We start from the raw sequence: 20,771 nt of genomic DNA on the forward strand, positions 1-20,771 counted from the left end.
TGCTAGTAGTGTAAAAAGTTGAGAAATTCCTCCCCTGCTCACTGGTGTCTTGTTCCAGCTCCTGTACTGCCCCTCAGGTGTCCCAACCCAAACATTTCTGCAGTCCTACCGTGAACTCAAAGTGAAAAACAGCTTGGCTAACAAACATCTTTACAAAAACAACAGCAGGTCTTAAAGGCAGAACTGTGCTAGAGTCAACTGAGATGAGTGTGAATCTGTCAGCAGCATAAATGTATTAGGAAATGAAAACTGCATTGTAGAGCCCACTGCATTATTAAACGTACCTCGCTGACCAAATTAAGCCCCAGAAGCCATAACAAACACCATTCCAGAGATCAGATAATGATGAGCCAGGGCTGGCTTAAATGGGCAAGCTGAGCTGTGGAGGAAGAATGCTGTGGGAAGATTTCCACAATTCCTCAGAGAGGAGCAGGATGTCAGGAGCACTTGTGCCTCCCAGGCTGGCAGGACTGTACTTGTCCAACTGCGCATCATCCTCAGGGCACTTTTTGTCTCTGAGGCTACAGCCTCAGTATGTGTATCCCCCTGCAAGAGCCCTGGCCAGAGCAAGAGCACCCACACATCTCTAACAGGAGGTGCCCTTTGTCCAAGCACCACATCTGTGCAAGGCTGTGTGCTGGGTGGCTAAGGGTGGGAGGGAAAAGCGGGCAAAAGCACTCCAGTTGAGTGTGAGCTTCTCACCATGGACTCCTTCCAGCCTGCTTCCTACAGGAGCATACAGGGCATTCCCCCTTACCCTTCAGAGACAGGCAACAGGCAGCTCTGCCAGGGGGAAAAATGGATCTGATGGCCACCAATGTAAGCAAGTTAATCAGGTACATCAAGACTGGAGGCAGCCTGTGCTGCAATGATCATGCATTGGAAGTGTTTGCAGTCCTGAGGGACATGGGTTGGGTAGTTAGGCTCATGAATTTTAGGAAAACAGACTTCCAGTCCTCAAGGACATAAGGAAAGGATCCCCTGGGGACAAGGGAGTGGAATAGAGCTGACAGATCTTTAAGGAAGTCTTTCATAGAGTGCAAGAGCTCTCCAGGAGCAAGAAACTGGGCAAAGAAGGTAAGAGACTGGTGTGTCTGAGTAGGGAAGTGCTGGTAAAAGTAAGGGGGGAAAAGCAAATGCACAGGAAGTGGAAACAAGGACAGGTAGCCTGGGAAGAGTATAGACATGAAGTCTGGTTGTATAGGGATGTAGTGAGAAAGGGCAAAACAAAGCTGAAACTGAACCTAGCAAGGGATGCAAAGAATAACAAGAAGGTTTTCAGCTATGTTAACAAAACAAGAAGTTCAAAGAAGGGGTACCACCCTGATAAACAGCACTGGAAAACTGGTAACAACAGAAGGGGAGAAGACTTTGTCTCAATCTTCAATGTCAGCCCCTCTTCCCACACCTATCAAGTCAATGGACAGCAGGATTGGGGGAGGACAGGAGGACTGGGGGAGCTTCCTGATCTTAGCATCAGTGGACAAGGGAAGAGCTACAGATGTCATTTATGTGGACTTCTCTAAGGCCTTTGACATGATCCCTCCAGCATCCTTCTCTCTAAATTGGACAAAGATGGATTTGATGGGTGGATGTTAGGATAAGGAATTGGTTGAATGGTTGCATCCAGAGGTCAACAGCTCAGAGTCCTGGTGTTCATCAGGGACAAGTGGTGTCCCTGAGGGTCCATATGGGGACCAGTGCTATTTATGATCTTCATCACTGACATACAGAGGGATTGAGTGCACCCTCAGCACACCTGCAGGTGACACCAAGCTGAGTGGGTGACATGCATTGACTTTTTGCTGTCCTCCCCATACATGCCCTGCCCATGTCAGCAGTAAAGTTCACGTGTGTTGACTTACCCGAGTCAGATCTGCTCTGTGAATTCCCCTCCGAACTGGGCAGCGAGGTCTGGATCAGGAGCTGCACTGCCTCAACCTCATCCTGTGCTTTCAGCTTGCTCCAGCAGATAGCCTGGATGTGCCTCGTGCTTTTGGGAGCTCTAACATCACTCTGCTCAGGAAGGACACAACAAGTGTGAGGATATAACAACAAACACACAACACACTAAACTCCACTAGGAGGGAACTTCCACTAGTGCCTGGGTGGGAGCAGTTGTTTCAATATAGAGCCTGTTTTGCAAAACCACTTAGCTAGTTCTCAAATATTTTTAGACTCTAGATAATTTTGGCTGGTGCTTGTGATTATGCTAAAAATGTGGTAGTGAATAACTGCTTCAATTCTCGTACCCTGCGGAGGAAAGATCTGAAGGCCTTCCTCTAAAACACAAGAATACATTTTACTAGTTCTGTTAATGAGGATCAAATGTGCACTGCTTTCTGCTAAAAGAGGTAGGACTAAGGTATTTTTGCAGGGGGACCCCCAACAAAATTTTCCTGGAGTATTCTTCAGTTTGCTGTTAAGGACCTATGACTCCTGAGAGAAACTTCAGCCTGAAAGAAAACTACTTTTTTACTTCTGGCAAAAGCAAGCAAGGTCCAGGATTTCCCCATTGCTCCATCACTGCCTGAATGCTTGGTCAGGACAGAGCTGGAATCTCATTTATTAACCTTCTTCTGACATACAGAGTTAGTTTTTAAAAAATCAGTATTGTAAGAAACTGCAAACTTTTTTTACAAAACTAATTTCTATCACATCAAATTGTATTCTGGGTTTTATTTTATCTTATTCTTATTTCTCTCTCCTTTTTTTTTTTCCCTATTTCTTCTCTGCTCTCCTAATTAGCACATCACTGAAAAGAGAAAAACCAGCCTCTTTAAATAATGCAAGCAACACTGACCATTACACTTCAAGCAAAAGGAGCTTTCATCCTTGGGAAGAAGAATCATCCCAGGCAGCAGTCTGAGGCCATTGTCTCTGTAAACTTCATTCAGCTTTTGCTCTGAACTTTATACTTTACAACTAATTACAGGCTGCTGAGAACTTGATTATAGGATATAACAAAGCCAGAGGATGTTATTTCCACACCTCCTGTGTAGGTTTTGTCCTGGATCAACTATTTTATTTGTTTCTTAGAGCTTACCTCATACGTAACAACACATTCTACAGACTGGTGCTCTTCTATGCCCACAATCCATTTCTCCATTACAAACGGTGGCTGGAAGAAACATGGTGGGAGTCTTATAATGTGCTCTTCATCTCCCAACTTGTTTCTAAATCACCCAGAAGGGATTTACATTTGTCTCTTTTAATTCATTCCTATATTGCTAACATCAATAGTTTCCTTAAAATTCTGTGAGACAAAGCAGTATAATTTTGAATTATTTACTTCCTGGTTTACAAAAGGAAACTGAGAAGAGATTTCCTTACAAAACACACAGCAAATGAGACAACATGGAATATTTTCAGGGGGGCATGAACCTTTTTCAGTTTTGTGCGTGTACACTTTTCTTCTGCTAGATTTACAGAGGAAAGCAAGAACAAATATCTAGAGATTCTCAAAGATATTTCTTGACAAATATAAAAATGTTGAAGTATGTGGAAAGTTAATGGTACTGTATCTAGTTGTTAGTTTATTTAACTTCATGCCTTTTTTAAAGCAAAAATTGAAATGTTCAAGATTAAAATTAGACAGAAAAATAATGATAGTAATAAGAACAGTAATAATAACAAAAAAAGAAATCACAAGTGTTGTTCCAGAAATCACTAACCATAAAAATAGTGTTAGCATTGATTAAATATTAGAATCTTTTTTTGCAAATACACCTATGTCACATTTTCCTTAAAATTCTGACTGTTGACAATCTGTTTTACATTTTTTCCTTTAGAAAAAATGACTAAAAGTTCCCCCCCCAATTTTGCCACAAAAATTCATAGTTAAAAGCACTCAAGAGTTTGGGTGTTTTTACCAGTGCACATTAGAGCAGCATTCTAATTGGTAATCAAGCTGTATATTTTTTCAGTTAGAAATTTATTTTGTTGGTTATTATCAAGTGGAGCATATTAATAAAAACAAACAATTAAAATAATAGCTAACAAAATGCCCTCTGCATCAACAAAACTTCTGTTCCTTAGGGAAAAGCAGTCTAAATGCTTACTGGTAAATATTTACAGGCAGGTTCTGACACAGGGTAAAATGCTCAGTGACAATGAATTGCAGATGTTCAGTGCTGCACTGTCTGCGATGGATTTCAGTCTTTGCAATTCACTGGTGCATGAAAGAGAGAGTTTTAGAACCAGATAAAAGTTCTAAAACCACAAAAAAAAAAAAAAAAAAAAAAAAAAAAAAAAAAAAAAAAAAAAAGAGAGAGAGAGAGAGAGAGAAGAAAAAAGAAAGAGAGAAAAAAAAACCCGACAAAACCCCCCAGACAAATCGCATGAGGTTTCTGGAACATTTAAATTGGTTTCTTCTCTTGAAAAATAAATCAATTTTTGGAACATTCTTTTCATTAAAATGGGTAATAAATTCAGAGGATATAACATGGAATTAAAACAAGAAAATATAAATTAGTTCCTTCTCTTATTTGTCTATTGTAAACATTATTGTCAGCTTAAAGGAGAACCAAAATACCTAACTCCTATTATGATACAATTCTATTTAAAATGTGCATTTTATTTAAAAGCTGTCAAGAGATTGAGCTTCTGCAAGCACAAAAGTCGACTGCTGTGGTATTTTAATGTCTTTGTTTGAGATCTGTGAATTCCTGAAAGCTTTAAGGCTGTAAATACCTTTGTCATCTTTAAAATCTCTACATCAGGTAGGTTAGTGTTGAATGTCACATCTTTTATGTAGGTTATTGCAATTTCATCCCCGTCCATCTCCATGTACATTTTCCATTTACAATCCTATGAATAATAAAAAAAAGAGTGCTGGATTGTTAGAATACAAATAGGAAAAGAAAACCCAACAACAAAACCCAAAATGAAACAAAACTGAAAGCCGAAACAACTGATATCTAATCCTCAATATATGAAGGGAAGAAATAACCCAGTGAGAAAGTTAAGGGGCATGTACACATTTTATACATGTTTTCAGTACAGTGTTGATAATGGAAAACTCTCATTGTCTTGTTCCCTCTTCTCTCAGCTCACCCTGTGAGGCAGCTGCCACCTTGATAGGTCTGAATATCTTCTCAGGTGTGGTGTCCCTGAATGGCCTCAGCTGGACAGACAGCCTGCTGGAGCATGTGCCTTGGGAGCTCTGCACACTCCAGGGCAGTGGAGGGACAGGGCAGCGATGGGAGCCACCTCCTGGGGTCACAGCCAGAGCTGACAGCCAGGCACAAGGACATTGTCCCAGTGAACCCAGCAATGAACGGACAAAGTCTATGCAGCACCTTCAAGACAATCACTCAAATAATGGGCAAAAGGATGAGCTTGTTATCACAGCCCAGTTATTTCAGATACTGAGAGCCCAGTGAGGCACTGAGCATTCTCAACTTCTGCTTGCCTCCATAAGAAAATAATCACAGTGAATCTAATAAACCACAGCAATAAAAGATATCCTTAAACAATCCCCTGATCTGAACAGTGACAACTGGCAGCATCCTGCAGGACATGCCATATGGACTGAGTGCTGGAGCTGGGGTTTGTGTCTGTGGCCAGGGAGGCTCTCACTGGGGACCAGAGACTGCCTGTCCATGGTGCAAAACAGCCAACATTTGCTGACTGCCTGACAGGTGCTTTGGGGATGAGATAATTTGCAGTGCACTGAGCTCCTCCAAAAATCAGTCCCCTGAAGGACCACTCTGCCACTGAAGCAAAGTTTCTCCACCTCCATACAGGGAGGAGGGAATCTTCCCTTCACAATGCAAAAAGCTCATCCAGATGTGCCAGAGGTTCAGGGGTCTGTGTTTGCCACATGCCACCTGTAAGGCAGGTGTGGGCTCAGCGCTTGCAGAAGGCAGTTTTCACCTTGGTTTTGCTCAGAAAAACTTTCAGTGGGGACACAGGTGGACACTTAGGGCCATGGGCTTGTGTAAGCAGTTATTTGCACAGACAAACGTGCAGCAGCCTAAAAGTTACCCATTTGCACAGGTGGTGCATCTGTGGTGTCTGCACGTGTGTCTCTCATAAGTGTAATGCAGGAGCTCAGCCCTCAGAAAGCTCAAAGCTTTCCATCACACATTGAATTGGCAATTCCAAATTAAAAGAAAACTGAAATACAGTAATTTATGAACTGCAACAAGAAATTATGTTTATGACAGCATTTGGCCGTGTGTGTCCATCTGTCTGCTTTGAAAGCTTCCACATTTTACAAGCAGAGAGGCCGTGTGAGTTGGTTTTTGCACTGCCCTGGTGCGAGTTTGAGCTATGGGAACTGCAGTTCAGTGGTCAGGGCACCAACCAAGACTCAGAGGCACCAAGTTCAGTTTCCAGTTCTGCTACTGGCTTCCTCTGCAACCTGCTCAGGTGCTGAAATCACCCTGTGCCTCCATTTCCTAATCACAGACTGTATCTCCTGGCACGTCTCTGTTCTGTCCTGTTTTTCACACTTGTGAGCTGACCCATGGAAATGCCTGTCCTGTCCCAGGCAGGTCCAGCACTGTGCACTGGCTCTGACATGAGGAGGGCACCTGCTTTGAAACAGAACAGCAACAGCAAAGTGAATTGTCTCTGACTCCTTCTCATCTCTCAAACTGTGCTCCTCTCCCTGCCCAATGTTCTTGTTGCCAGACTTTTTTGCAGGAGATTCATGGTAGTGCAAATCAAACCTGAGGTTACAGACAAGATGCTTGATGACATTTTTAAGTTTTACAAAAACACCAGAACCAAGAAAAGAAAAAAATATCAGCATAAAGTACTATCCTCCAGTTAGTTCAGCACATCTCCTGCCATCTCTGAGTCATACCAGTGCCAAGCACTTGAGAGCTAGAGCTGCACCTTGTGCCAGGGCTCCCATGCCCTCTTGACTCAGGATTTTGTGCTGTGCACTCACATTTCCCCGCAGACTAGATCTGACAAATATGATCTCATTTTAATAAACAAAATAAATCAATAATGATACCATTATTATCAATAATGTCACTAATATCAATAGTAATCAATAAATCATCCAGGGTCTGGCAGGGGGTGGGCACTGCCACTGCCCGTCCCCTTGCCAGGTCGGCTGCACAGGCAGCATCCCTCTCCATGCGGTCATGGACCAAAGTGCCCCGTGCAGGGGTGGATGCCTGAGGCCTGCACAAACACTGCCTTCCCCAGCTCTGAACTGCATCTTCACACAAACACACACTCTCCTGTCCCTCAAATCCAGCCCCCGAACCTTTAGGTCCTCTTTGGAGCCCTTTCCAGCCAGACTGTGCAGATACCAAGATACCATAACAGGATACCTGGGGAGGGGAGGGGAGGGGAGGGGAGGGGAGGGGAGGGAAGGGAAGGGAAGGGAAGGGAAGGGAAGGGAAGGGAAGGGAAGGGAAGGGAAGGGAAGGGAAGGGAAGGGAAGGGAAGGGAAGGGAAGGGAAGGGAAGGGAAGGGAAGGGAAGGGAAGGGAAGGGAAGGGAAGGGAAGGGAAGGGAAGGGAAGGGAAGGGAAAAGGCAGCAGGCAGGTGACTTTAGAATCAAGGCACTTAGCAAATATCTAAGATCAGTAGGTGATTACTTGTCCTACAAACCTAGTAACCATTCTGTTCAACCAAACAGTAAATAGTGCAAGATTTGTGTGCTGTAGAAAGGAAGGGACATATTTCCCTGTTTTCTAATGGAGTTCCAGATTCTTATAATAGGAGATGCTCATCCATTTAAGCAAAAATTTGGCTAGAAAAACCAAGCATATGAATTTCAATTCTTTGATGAACTGTAGCCATATGACTTCTTAGATCAAAACCACATTTAGTGCCAGGAATATGTGGGAAAATAACTTGGAAATGGCTTGTTCAAAGTGTCTGGTTGATAGATATGCTTACATAAGTTCTTCAAAGAGACTTCCCTGGATATTTTGTCATTCAAGCATTAAAATACCTCCCAATATCTACCTGCTTGATTTTGATCTAAATAAAAAAAATCAGCTTTTTGTTTTACAAAATTATCTAGTTCCAGAACTGAAAGGCACAACGTGCAAAACTTTGTATGAAAACATTTCCAAATAACACTTTGACAAAGCAAATAAATCAACAGCCTCTGAAAATTACTGTAGAAAACAAAAGCAAATCACACATGTATTTGAGCTGCTTCTTTCTCTTTGAAACAGGAAGTAAGAACACTTTAAAAATTAAGTCTCCAGCTTACTGTGGTGACAATACTCCTTTAACCCCATATGCGTTTATGTCTGCAAAAAAAACCTGAAAGGGAAATGAAAAAGATCAGGCACAGGCTCTAAACAGCAAACACATATCCTGCAACAACAGCTTAAAACCTTTTCTAGGAAGGCACTTCATTTTTCAAGGGGGCCCAAATCAAGGATTCATTTTAAAATCAGTGGTTGCAATAAACTTTTTTGTTTTTTAAAGATTGAAATAAAAATGGAAATGGCATTGCAGCAGATAACTGGATATTAGAAGAAAAGTAAGATGTAGCGCAGGATGAAACAAATAAGAAAAAAAATGTTGGCCATGCTGATCCTAAAAGTAGTAGCATGTTGATGATTTAGGTCCCCAGAAGCTCCTTTACATTCTTAGCTATTATCTATCTCAGCTGCTGAAACCTGCTGTTTTAAAGGCATTAGAGTTGAACATCTAGTGACAGCACTTGGGTTATTTATCATTATGTATCACCCTGCTACACTATATTTTATTATACTGGATTTAAAGGAAGATAACACAATTATGGTTAATTTGCTTCTCTTCTTTATATGTATAGTGTCATGACCCACCACAGCTTTGTCCCATGAGATATTTTTAACCAAAAAGAAATCCACAAGAAACTCTCCCTAAAAATTCCATTAATAACCTCTTGTAGCATGTATAGGTTGCAGGGTCTGGAACTAAGAATGTTTTAATCTCTTCAGCAAAACAATGTCTCATAATGATGTACAGGACTATTGCTGCACTGATGAAGAATCATACATAATTCAGCACCTTTCACTTGGCACCACTGTGATATCCTCATTAGCAGTGGCTCACAGTGGCTGTCAGATGGTGTCCATGCGAATGCAGGCATTATATTGTCTTTGAGATGTGCAGCTGCTTCCATGACACTGCCAGTATATAAAAACATGACGCCAGTTTGTTTTATTTAGTGCTAAACCTTCCAGTTTGTAAAAACAAGGCTGACACAGAGCCTGACATGAGGCAGTGAAAATAATTAGCTCTCATTTTCTCAGCCTCCTATTTCCTTCTCCCCGCTGTGTTCTCTTTCCACTAAACCACCACATGTCAGTCGAAATGGGAGGCAATTAGTGGGCTCATTTCAGTCCCCACAACTGTGCTGAAAAGAAAGTATTTATGATGGCACAATGAACAGCTGAAAGATTAAATAACATTTGCCTTTTGAAAAGAAAATGACTTCTAGCTAAATGGGCAATTTTTGATTATTCTCAAACAAGCTTAGAGTAGTTGGTTTTTAAAATACAAGAAAGGAAAATGAGTCATTTTTAGGTGAAAGAATCAAATAAAACTTGACACAGTAATGCAAATAACTGATGTTTTATTGCAAAATATGTAAATGTGTTATACCCTTAACAATGGCTGGTGTCTCAGGTCAGGGCAGGCTGCTGCCAGCCAGGCTCCAGCAAGAGAAGGTGGCTCCACCGCTGGTTTTGTTTCAGCTGTACAGGCAGAAAAAAAGAGGGGCGGAGGGGAGGCCTTGCAACAGAGATGGTCTTAAAATGTACAGAAACAAAGCAAGAGGAAGATATATTTATGTTATCAGTTGCCTGGGTGCCTCCTCCGAGCTGGAGCCCTTACTCCCCTGCACGGCAGCAGGCACTGACTGGCTGCAGCTTCGCCTGGAGAAGCAGAGGCCCCTTAACAGTTACACAGAGCAGCCAGCACTACCAAAAATATCTGTCCCCTGGCAGTGCCCTTCTTCAGCGTCCAGGGCTGTGGAGCTCTGTGCACAACAGAGTGGCACATAATGGCAGCTACTAGGCACTGCTGTGGGTGCCCTGAGAACAGGGGCTTGCAGCAGGCAAGGCAAGAGCTCAGTGACACCCCAGCATTTACCAAGAGCTGCCCCTGCTATGGGATCAGAAGCAAACGGGAGTGTTATAGTCACAGGCATCATCCACATGAGCAGCCTCCTTGCAACAGTGGGATGGTAAAGGTGGAAGCATGAGAACCAGTCCCTTCCCTGAGGGCTGCATGGGTGCCCTCCTGTCCTGTCCTGCAGTGGCATTCCCTGTGAACCACTCGTGGGGACAACGAGCTGGAGCCGTGCGGACACCATGTCCCCAGTGCAGCACGTGAGTGACTGCTCACACTCTGGGGACTTGCAGCTCTGCAGGACATTGGCTGAGGGAACAAGGGTGCTCAGGAGCTCAGGAAAGGCATGGCAGGGCCACTGTTCTGCTGGGAACAAAGGCTTCTCTTCCAGGCTTTTGTCTGGATAGCACATGCCAAGCCTACAGATCACCTGTCTGTGCTTCTGCAAACCTGTCTGCAGTATGTGAGAGATAATGTGTAGAAGGTAGCAAGTTAATTCAGTGGCCAAGGTATAAAAATAAACCTTTAGGTTAAAAAGTCCAGAAAGTCAAGTGAACAAAATACCTACCTGAAAAGTCCATGTCTCTTCAGGGCTATGGAATAATTTCTAACAGGAATCCCTGGTCTAGCATTGCCTACACAAGGATTTTTAAAGGTCTTGGCTTGAGTTTGACTTCAGTTACACATGGATGCTACAGCTCCTGGAGCAATCCCAGTGGAGATGATGCAGTTATACCAGCTCCACCTGATGCAAAAACAGTATATGGTCCTGAAAAGAGTCTTTGGAAGATAAAACCAGGAGCTCAGATCACCTGCACTGATCCATCTTAGCAGACTACAATATTCTGTTCTCAGTGGTGGTGGCAATATTTTAATGTGGCTGTGGTTTTATTTTACAGCTTAGGTAATCTTTTGTGTCCCCGCACTGAGTACTTGATAGAATAGGAACAAATTTATGAAAATAGCACCTGAACACAGCTACTCTGATTCTTGCATTAACTATTAGTCTTTAGTACTGAAAGCATTGTGCTTTGAAATGGAATTAAAGAGGGAGGATTTAGAAGATGAGGTTTTGAGATAAGGACAAATAGCCCCATGTTAGAAAGTCAAGGTACCTGTGATTATTTTGCAAAGGGAGGGTTAGATAAAACCAATCCCTCCTCCATTTTTACTTAGTGAAGTGGGTTAAAATACCTACAGAGCATGGAGAATAAAAAAGACTGAAAAACTGTAGAGCTGAAATTTCAAATGTTATACCTTGGCTCTTGCTTTATTTTTAAGAAAGTAAAGAAAGAATTTATGAGCGTTGATATAGTGGGAGGGTGGGGAGGAACAAGCAGCAGAAATGGTCTCAAGCACTTGTGAAACCACATTCCAGTTACAACTATTTCAGTACTGATTTTTTGTACTGCCTGCATTTTGCTGGCCTGGGTTTCTCCACATGAAGAGTTGGTCACAATGTCACTTTAAAGTAGCCTTAATAGTATATCACCTTTGCCACTACACATTTAAATAATAGCATTAAAATACATCTCAGTTTGGATATTCAAGGCTAGAAAATAGTTCACACAGTTAGCAGATGGCTTTGAAGAGGCTCTGCTCCTCACCTTGTCAAATGGAGGGAGAGGGAAGTGGGGAAAAATAAGGCGAAATGGTGAGCCAACTTCAAGGCTTTGTGTTTGGATATAGGTCAAATTGTGCCACTCTCGGTAAAAAATGAAAACATTCAATGGCATAGTGAAATCTGCCCTTTTGAGGACCAAAACTAAAGAATGCATCAATAGAAGGCAAAAAGACTGTAAGGCATCCTTCTCAAGGGGTTTGGTGATTCATCAGTGTGGAGCCGACATAGCTCAGGCACCTTTCCCTGATTGGGAAATTTTAATGAGCCATCTAGGATGAGAAAGCCATTGAAAATTCCCCCTGCAGTCCTGCAAATCAGCTCAAGCCACAACTGCCAGGGTTTGTTGTTTTACTCTCCGTCTTGGACTTAATTGGTGGTGGTCCCTTGTCCCTTGCTTTTTTTTTTTTTTTATTTGTGGGGGAGAAAAAAGTCTAAATCTATCACCTTTCAGCTCATTGGGAACTGTGTACAGAAAGGTCATGAAAAGGCAGTGAATGGAAGTAACCACATAACTTGAACTACAAGACTTGGAAAAGAAACCTCTAAAAACCAGGTTAGCTTTGCAGTGCTCACTCCTGATGCATTCAGAGAGCACAAAGGTCAACTGAGCTTTTATAGCCTCCAAAGATGCAGCTAAAAAAGGAAGGAAACTGTAATGAAATGACTGCATCTGTCAGCTGGTGGAAACCAACATAATCCCACTACAAGATGCAGTTTAAATTAGATAAAAAATATGGGGCTGGTAAAGCTGTTTACTGGGAAGTCAATGTTTCATTCAGCATACAGAAAAGGCTGAACATTCAAATGCTGTCCTGAAGCATATCCAGCAGGATCCTTGCTAAAAGGCACTGCCATTCCTAAGGCCTTAATTTTCTGCCTGCTGATGAAGAAAGGTGTGCTGGCAGTGCTGATGGGGCACAGTGCCCCAGGAGGTGACACCTGTGTCCTGAGGAACCATCCTCACACCACAGATGCTGCTGGGCTCTTACCAGCCAAACACACCCAAATTAACCAGCACCCCTGAAATGGCTTCTGGGTCCTGGACCAGCTTCTCCAGCACTTTTATATCTGGTGGTATTGCTGTATGTCATGATGCACTCCCCAGCTTTCGTTTGGACCAGGAGGCTTTTGTCCTATGTGTCCGTCCTGTCCCAAGCTTGGACAGAGCCACCTCCAGTGACATGGATGCCTTGGTTCCAGGTGCAACTAGACCAGAAGATGCACTACAATAACTAAAGGGACGTGGACTCAAAGACCAGCACAGAGCCAGCCTGGTGTAAAACCTCCCAGCATGACCTGCTCTCCTTACAGAGCCCTTCCTGCGGCACTGCACCACCTCCCAGCTGAGCCTAATAACCTCTCTCAGTGTACACAATCTAGCAGCCATCACACCAGCCAGGGAACACACACCCTCAATGTCTAACCCAGATTTGAGCTTATTGCCTCTTTTTCCTCATGATTAAAACAGGAGAAATGCTTCTTAGTTAGGCAGCTGGTTATAGGGACTGATTAGGGTAAAGTTCCTTTGAGAAATTTATTTTTAAACTGATGTAGGCCAGCTTTTTAGCTACAAAGATGGTGGAAGGTGTGATCCCAAGTGCTTCTGCTGACCCAGTTTTACAGGAACAGGCACCACTCTTTTACAAAAATGGGACAATAAAAGAAGTTTAAACCCTTCAATCCTGGTTTTCACCCTTTTCCCAGTTCATTTTGGAACAAATCTAGATGGCAGCTCAAAGCAGCCTCTAGGGGAGCCAGAAGATTGTATGCAGGGGTATTCAAAGAAGCAAGCTAGCCAAATTTCCTATACAGTTTATACCACACCAGTCTTTGTTAATGTTATGTTTAATGCAAATTACTTGCCCATGTTGGCCCTAGCACCCTGCCCAAAAACTCAAACAACCTGCTCCTTCCAATTCACTTTTTCAAACTGGCTCTGCTGCAGTATCTTTAAAGGCAGGTACAAGTTAATGTGCAGATCTCAGACAGATGTTCCAGCCCAGACATATTCAGGTGACAAATTGTGCATTCCCTGGAATGGCATCACTGAGCACACAGGGTGCTGCAGCAGGGCAGCTGACAGGGAAGGCATGCCTGGCATGCAACCACAGCTTCAGAGGGAATGGCTTTCTTAGAAAAGGGCCCAACAGCACACAGAGCACATAGGACCAATTAGGAGCTCACAGGGAAGGCAGGACCAAATAAAAAAGGTTGTCAGAAGCCTGCAGAGGTTATGACAACATTACACAGGCCCATTGAACTAACTCTGCCCTTTCATAACAATTCAGCTTCTGTTCCATAGACTTTGCATACAGTCTCATTTGCACATTTTGCTGTCATGGCTAAAACATCTACTCATCTTCAAACTTATGGAGGCATTAGTACAACATGAATTTCTCTCCAGTGCTCAGAGGTCTATTTCCTCCTTCTTCTGCTCTTTCCTGCAGGTGGTTGCCCAACTCCCTGTACTATGGCTCACAGCCCATATTGGAAATGGAAGGGAGATATGAGTTTTTTCATGGACTTTTAGTTCCTTCAAGAGTTAGTTGCACATGGGAGAGAAAAACGCACACCTACAAAAAAGCAGCTGTACAGCTGCATAAGCAACATGCATTCAAGAACACTGAGACAGTCTAAGTAATTCACATAGTGATAAAGAAGATTTTTATAGGAAAAAGAAGTACTCAAGATAAAAGAAACAAACTAAAAAAAGAAATCTCCAGACAAAAGCTTTTTCAAATTGATGAAATTATTTCAGTATGAGTACAAGTTCCTACTAAGTTCAAACCTAAATGCTTTCTCTGCAAGCACCACCAAGTACAGAAATCAAGAGACTTCTGCAAACAGTATGCCCTGAAAGCAAAGCAGCCAGATAACACAAGATGAAAGTCAGCCTCCCACAAATTTAGGGTGGACACACAATGCAGATTTATCAAATACAAAAGGAAATAAATCCTGCTGTCACAACCCCTGACTCTAGCTCAGAAATGCTTTGCACACCATTTCCACATAGATGATTAATTCTAAAACCCTTGACTTCAGAGTCCATGGCAATCTGGACAAAGCAAACAAAAAGCATGGGACAAACCTCACTCTTGAGAGAAAACAATTGCGAGGGACGGGACAGGTATAAGTCTAATGGTGTCAGGAACTTAGGTCTTAAAAAAGGAACTCACTAGGCCGCGGCAAAATATCTAAATATGGATAACATTGTAACCAGACTAGTGAAGAGATTTTTACTTTTATTTCTAGCACATCAGTCTCAAAATACAAAATGGAGACATGACAGCTTACTGATCCAGATTAAAAAATGTCTCCTCCATCAGGGCTGGTACAGAAATACATAAAATCATCTCAGACTAGAATTAAGCTAATCAGACACAGAAAACACGTATTGACAATCATTCTATCTAATCTCACAAAGCACACGTAATCGTAGCTAAAACAAAGACTAGTTCATAAGAGACAAAGAACAGAGTTCTATTCATGCTAACCTTCTAAAGACATACATTAAATAACCTTGTTGCTATCTTAAAGCCAATTCCACAGAGACCTATTGTGGTTTGTCACGTCTACTGCTTGGGAAACTTTTCTGCTTGCATGGGAAACTTTTCTGCTATATTTGCAATGCTAACAAAACTTCAGTTTGAGGCCTACATACTTCTTTTAACCATTTCTTAAAAATCTTCTAACCTTATGGATTCCAACAACAATGTGGTAGAAATCCTTTGCTGGAACATCTGGAGTCATCAACGCTCCTGTTACACAGGGTGTAATGAGAGATCCTTGAAGCAGCTCTGCTTGGAGCTGAGGGCTGATTAGCATGTGGCACGCTGGCAATTGCTGGAGCACAGCAGTTCTGTGCAGTGTGCTCCAACCACCCCTCCCTCCTTCCCCAGGACCATGGGGACACACAGTCTCCACCAGGACCAGTCCTGCCCAGCCAGCAGCCATGCACACCATATATTTCCCAAACTCCTCTTGGTTGCATAAAACAGTATCTCCTTTTTGCTGAGACAAAAGGAAGTCTGCCCACCAACATCAGGCATATGCCACTGCTCAACTTGTCAGTGGGTTTTTTTGAATAAATGGATTACCATTTCACACTCACTGAGATAAAAGGAACAAAATGAAATCCCAAATTATAAAAATTAAATTTAAAAAATAGTTCAAAAGGAAACAAAAGCTTTCAGCCAAGACTTTCTGTGCCACTCTTCTTCCTTGCCTGTTCTGGGGGAACATCATCATCACTGATGCAGCCCCATTTGCTTCCTTGACATTCAGCCAGCACTTTCCAAAACAAGAAAATTCTCATGCAGATTTATCTTTTGTGTCCAGAAGATATTGGACCCTCTGGGTAGAGACTCTTAACCAAACCAACTGATCTAGCACTCCCAGCTTACCTTTGGACCATTTCCCGGCTTCAAGTGATAACCAAACACAAGTTCAAGATTCACTACTTTCTCTATGCTTTCTTCAGCTCCACCTGCAGAATCCTGCCAAAAAAAACAGGCAAAGGTGAGAATTCACATCTACCACAACCCACTGGGAGACAGCAGCACACCCTTTGGTGGCAGAAAGGATTTGCCTTTCAGGTGTTACAAGTCTGGTAGGCAGCAGAAAGGAGACATCACACTCCAAGAGGGGCAAAGACTTCTGCATGGGTTTAGAGCTGGTAGTGGGAGATGCTGCACATTTCCTGCTCCTGCTGAGCTGCTCTGGCACAGTGCAGTGTCCCTGCGAGCACTGTGACAGCCTCTGCCACTGGAATTGCAGCTGGCACAGCAAAGCAAAGTAGCAATGCTCTGACTTTCATTTTCCCCTCCAGGGAACAGAGTTTTGCTATATGAAATTTTTTTTTTACGTGGATTTTACTCTATTGCTATGCAATAAATTGTGACTAAAAAAGCTACTTCAGGATTTGCGGTCTAGAATTCCTTGGTTAGTTTACTGAATTAAATCAGGCAAATATCTGCTCTAGCAATACCAAGGTTCCCAAACACTCCCTCCCTTTTGCATGGGTCTTATTACTGATTATCAGATAACTAATGGGTTAACGTCAGGGTGGCAGGACACTAAATCATTCTGTCACCCTTCTCTCCTATAACATTAGCAAACTGGGGAATTATGGGCTTATTCTGTGCCGGGGTCTGCTTCTTCAGTGGTGACCAGTTGGTGGCAGCAGTTTGGAGGAATGGCTCTTCAAAGTACTTTCTGATTAATGACAACAAGCAAATTGCAACCAGTTGTCATTTAATTTAATTCTACTGGCTCCATGATACAAAAGGTATAAAGTACTCAAACTGAGAACTTCCCTGAAAACAATTTATATTATCCTATTATTTGTTCTTATGTGATCCATTGCTGCTGTTGACTCTCCACATTTGTTACAACCCTCTGTAGGAACTGCAACCTTGCCCTCCCCTGAATGGGGGAAAGTTGAGACATGAGAACAGGGAAATATTCATACTAGCACGAGAAGAATGTCTTATATCAACAGTGAGACTTACCTTAATTAATGGTGGAAAATGAAATAGATTTAGGTAGTCATGGGTCAACTTCTCAATAGCAGTCTAGAAAAAAAAAATCAACAAAACCAGATGGGAGTTATTTAGTATCTCATCCTGCAAATACCAGCATGAAAAACAGCATAACCCCACATGCCCTGTTTTCCATTGTGGATACATTAGGGCATGTGAGAAGAGTTTAAAATATAGCTCTGTTCTGGAAACTGTTGTGGTAGATCGGCCCTGATTTGTGTTCAGAATCAGATCTGCTTAATCAGAAAAAGAGATGTTCAGGGAACTCAGTTTTGTTGTTTTTATTTATGCTCAAATCAACCCAGGAAACTGAGATCTTTCATTTTTGACATTATTGACTTTATTAAGTTTCAATAATTTTCCCTGTAGGAAATGTAAATTAAATATATCAGTAATGGTGTGCAGGCATGGAAAAAATGGCTGATGAGCAAAAGGGGAATAAATTTGTGTGACTTACAAAGCTAAATTTGCAGGACTAGCAATTACAATACAAGTTATCTCTTTACTAGCAAATTGGGATCTAAAATGATTGAGACTCAACAGAATTATAGACACTGCTTTTATAGAATCTCTTTTCCAAAGCTGACTGCCAGAAAACTCTCCTGTGGATACAGTACTAATACCATTACTGCTGTCATGATCACATTTTCCAGATCATGATTTTTTAACTCATTACAAACATCAGACATTTAAAACACTGTTTAAAAGCAAAGTTCTAAGAGCAAAGAAACCTGTCTGTCAATCAGCTTTAAAGTTGTCCAACTGAGTTTTGTTAGGCTAAATATGCTTTACGCTATAAATGAGATGTGAAAATTGAGAAGCTGAGATTTCAGTTCAAATAACTGTTTTGTATCTGTTTCTCCTTCAGCTAAAGAGAGTTCTCTCTGAAGATTCCCAAGCTTTTCTGCTGGGAGAATGGCCCTCCTAGGTGAAGCTGCAGCAGTACTGCCATCAAGCTCACAAGAAAACTAAGAACTACAGAGAAGTATAAAGACCACAGCACATTTTCATGCCTCATAAAATGCTCAGGTTGCTTTGAGTTCTAGATCCATATGAAGCTATAATTCTGTTTATTTTAGATACCAAATATGTTCTCTATTTACCTTTGCAACTTTTTTTGCTGCTAGTACTACTGAAACTCTATAGACTCTCAAATACACTATAACCTACTGCACCATTCAATATATGCTGATAATACCTTCAAATGGATTATGTGTCCTCTGGAAACAATTCCCATGTCCTTTAAATCTTCTTCTTCTAGAAGAAGCAATTGCTTCCCAGTGATATGATGTTCCTTAAACAAGCTAGCATAGACACTCATTTCACCAGAAGCATCGCCTTAAGATAAAAGAGGTTATTCAGAAATCCACATGGCACTTTATTGGAGGGGGGAAAATGAATAAATGTGTATTAATTCATAAATGTGAGCGTGAAAGGACATATGAATAGCTTTTACCTTTTCTAGTAAGTTGTTGCATCCAGAAAAACTGCAAAAAAGAGGAATCAATCTTGAAGTTCAAATTATCAAAGCCTTGTATTACAGTTATTTGGAGTTCACAAGTAATCATCCTTTTTTAAAACAAAATTTAAAAATATTTCTCACTTTGGGATAAAGGACTCAGGATTCACCAATGCAAGTGATTACTTCTATTTAGCTTTTCCAAACTGCCTTCCAGTTTGCACCCACCTTTCTCAGTTTATTGTCATGAAGAACTGAAATGACCAAAGCAACTGAGAAGTGTCATGTGCTAAAAGGGCTGAAGGGAAGGAGCCAGGGCTTTTATGGTTTTTACACTGGCTTTCCAGACAGTCCTTTGGTAAATGTCAGCCAAACAACCCCATGATGCATAAGACACAATGGCAGTGCTTGATAGGACGTTAAAATCATTTTGACACATCACTGTGTCAGAGATAAATCACTAGTCTGTCTTGTTTAGACTTTTAACTGAATAAAAAAGTATAAAGTACTCAATGCCATTATTTTATATCAAAGAGAGGTTCCACACCCCTAAAAAGCTCTAAACTTTCTTTCAGTTAATTGCCATCCAGGTGGCACACAGTGGGATAAAACCTTTGAACTCATTTTGTCCTGTCCAGGCTTAGGTCATTGGGCACTTCCACATTCCTTGAATGAGGACCCAAGAGTGCCCTCCTGACTGCTGGCAGTTCCCAGCTCCCACTATTTTCTGGACACTGGAGAATGTGCCTGTTTTATGAAGGTAACTCAAATTTACTCCTGGTCATTTTCAAGCTTTTCTGGGACACAAGCTTTACCAAACAGCAGTAAGATCTCACCTAGATGTTCTGATCCAGCCTTCCCTCCCACCACGCCTGCTGTAATTTGTCAGAGAGCTCCAGCATCAGGACCTTGGCCACATTAACACAGAATACTCACCACATCTTCCTCGGTCCATGCACAAATATCAAAGGAGGGCAGCAACTGTGTGAGAGATACGAATTGAAAAGAAAACCATCCGACCATTTTTCTCCCCTCCACCCAAATTTTACTCTGGTGGCTGATACCATTCTGCTCCTTTTTCCCTGCAAAGTGCAGGAGTTAAGCTGCAACTCATACTGATGTACTAAACCACTGCATTCACACTGATTGTGGGCTGGCTCCAACAGCATGTTGGCAGTGTTAAATCGATCCTGTTCCTCTCTGCAGATAAAATTACCAGCAGATCTCCAACAAAAACAACTTAGGAAGCAAAAGTAAATCTTCTGATGGCAAGGGACTCTATCTGCCTCTGCTCTTGGTTCTGACACTACAGGAAGGCTTTTGCTATGGCTTTGATCTTCAATGAAAATAATGCTGGGAATATGACTCCCTCCCAAAGGATGGATATTTTCTGCAAAAGGAAGGAAAACTTTCACTGGACAGCAGTGAAAACAGAATTTGGAGTCTGGCCACTGCAGACTGTCTTCCAACCCATGTACAGACAAGTCTCTCTTGGTTTCTGCCACTGCTTTGTAACAACTCCTGTAAGGCTGGAGGAGTGCAGCACTTCCCAGCCTCCTCCTACACTTTGTTGGATGCAAGATGATGTTAGCTCTTGAAGCACTAGAAAACCACAGAGGAATGGCTACATTAAACAAAATTCTGGGATGATGTGAAAACTGACAGAGGAGAAGATGTCACTGTAACGGTGATTGCCATTTTTATACTCATTCAAATATATGGTATCCAAAGTGTCATCTTCTTGGCATTTTTATTCAGCTTAAAGGATTACCATTAATTGTTGTAGATCTGTATTTGGACAGTCAGTGTTGCCTAGAAGCTCAGTATCACGATGTAGTTGCAAACTTTTTGATGTAGATAACAGTGATTTATGAGAGACTCAGCTCGGCTACCCCCGCCCCCCCCATGGCTTTGTCACCTCCTTCAGAGGACCCTGCCACCCCCAGGGTCCCCAGGCTCCACCCACAGGCCAAGCAGGTCCCCTAGGCATCCCAGCACCTCCAGCTGCACACAAAGTGACCTGCAGCCTGGGCAGAACACTGGGACAAAAGTAGTGCTGGGGGCAACACTAAAGGACAAGGAAGGGCAAGTGGCAATCATGAACC

At 42.2% G+C, this 20,771-nt stretch overlaps 1 protein-coding gene across 1 annotated transcript in view; it reads right to left on the reverse strand.

Moving 5' to 3' along the window:
* The window catches only part of MAP3K20 (mitogen-activated protein kinase kinase kinase 20), a 92,238-nt gene that overhangs the window by 5,102 nt on the left and 66,365 nt on the right, over nucleotides 1-20,771 (reverse strand). The window contains exons 12-19 of the mRNA XM_058809964.1: nucleotides 19,603-19,647; nucleotides 18,664-18,694; nucleotides 18,406-18,545; nucleotides 17,178-17,240; nucleotides 16,071-16,163; nucleotides 4,693-4,809; nucleotides 3,047-3,121; nucleotides 1,866-2,016 (exon numbers count right to left, since the gene is read on the reverse strand). Coding sequence (XP_058665947.1) covers nucleotides 1,866-2,016; nucleotides 3,047-3,121; nucleotides 4,693-4,809; nucleotides 16,071-16,163; nucleotides 17,178-17,240; nucleotides 18,406-18,545; nucleotides 18,664-18,694; nucleotides 19,603-19,647 — 715 coding nt within the window. The remainder of the gene's footprint in view (nucleotides 1-1,865; nucleotides 2,017-3,046; nucleotides 3,122-4,692; nucleotides 4,810-16,070; nucleotides 16,164-17,177; nucleotides 17,241-18,405; nucleotides 18,546-18,663; nucleotides 18,695-19,602; nucleotides 19,648-20,771) is intronic.

Source organism: Ammospiza caudacuta, chromosome 8 (assembly GCF_027887145.1).
Source record: "Ammospiza caudacuta isolate bAmmCau1 chromosome 8, bAmmCau1.pri, whole genome shotgun sequence".
In the NCBI taxonomy this organism is placed as follows: Eukaryota; Metazoa; Chordata; class Aves; order Passeriformes; family Passerellidae; genus Ammospiza; species Ammospiza caudacuta.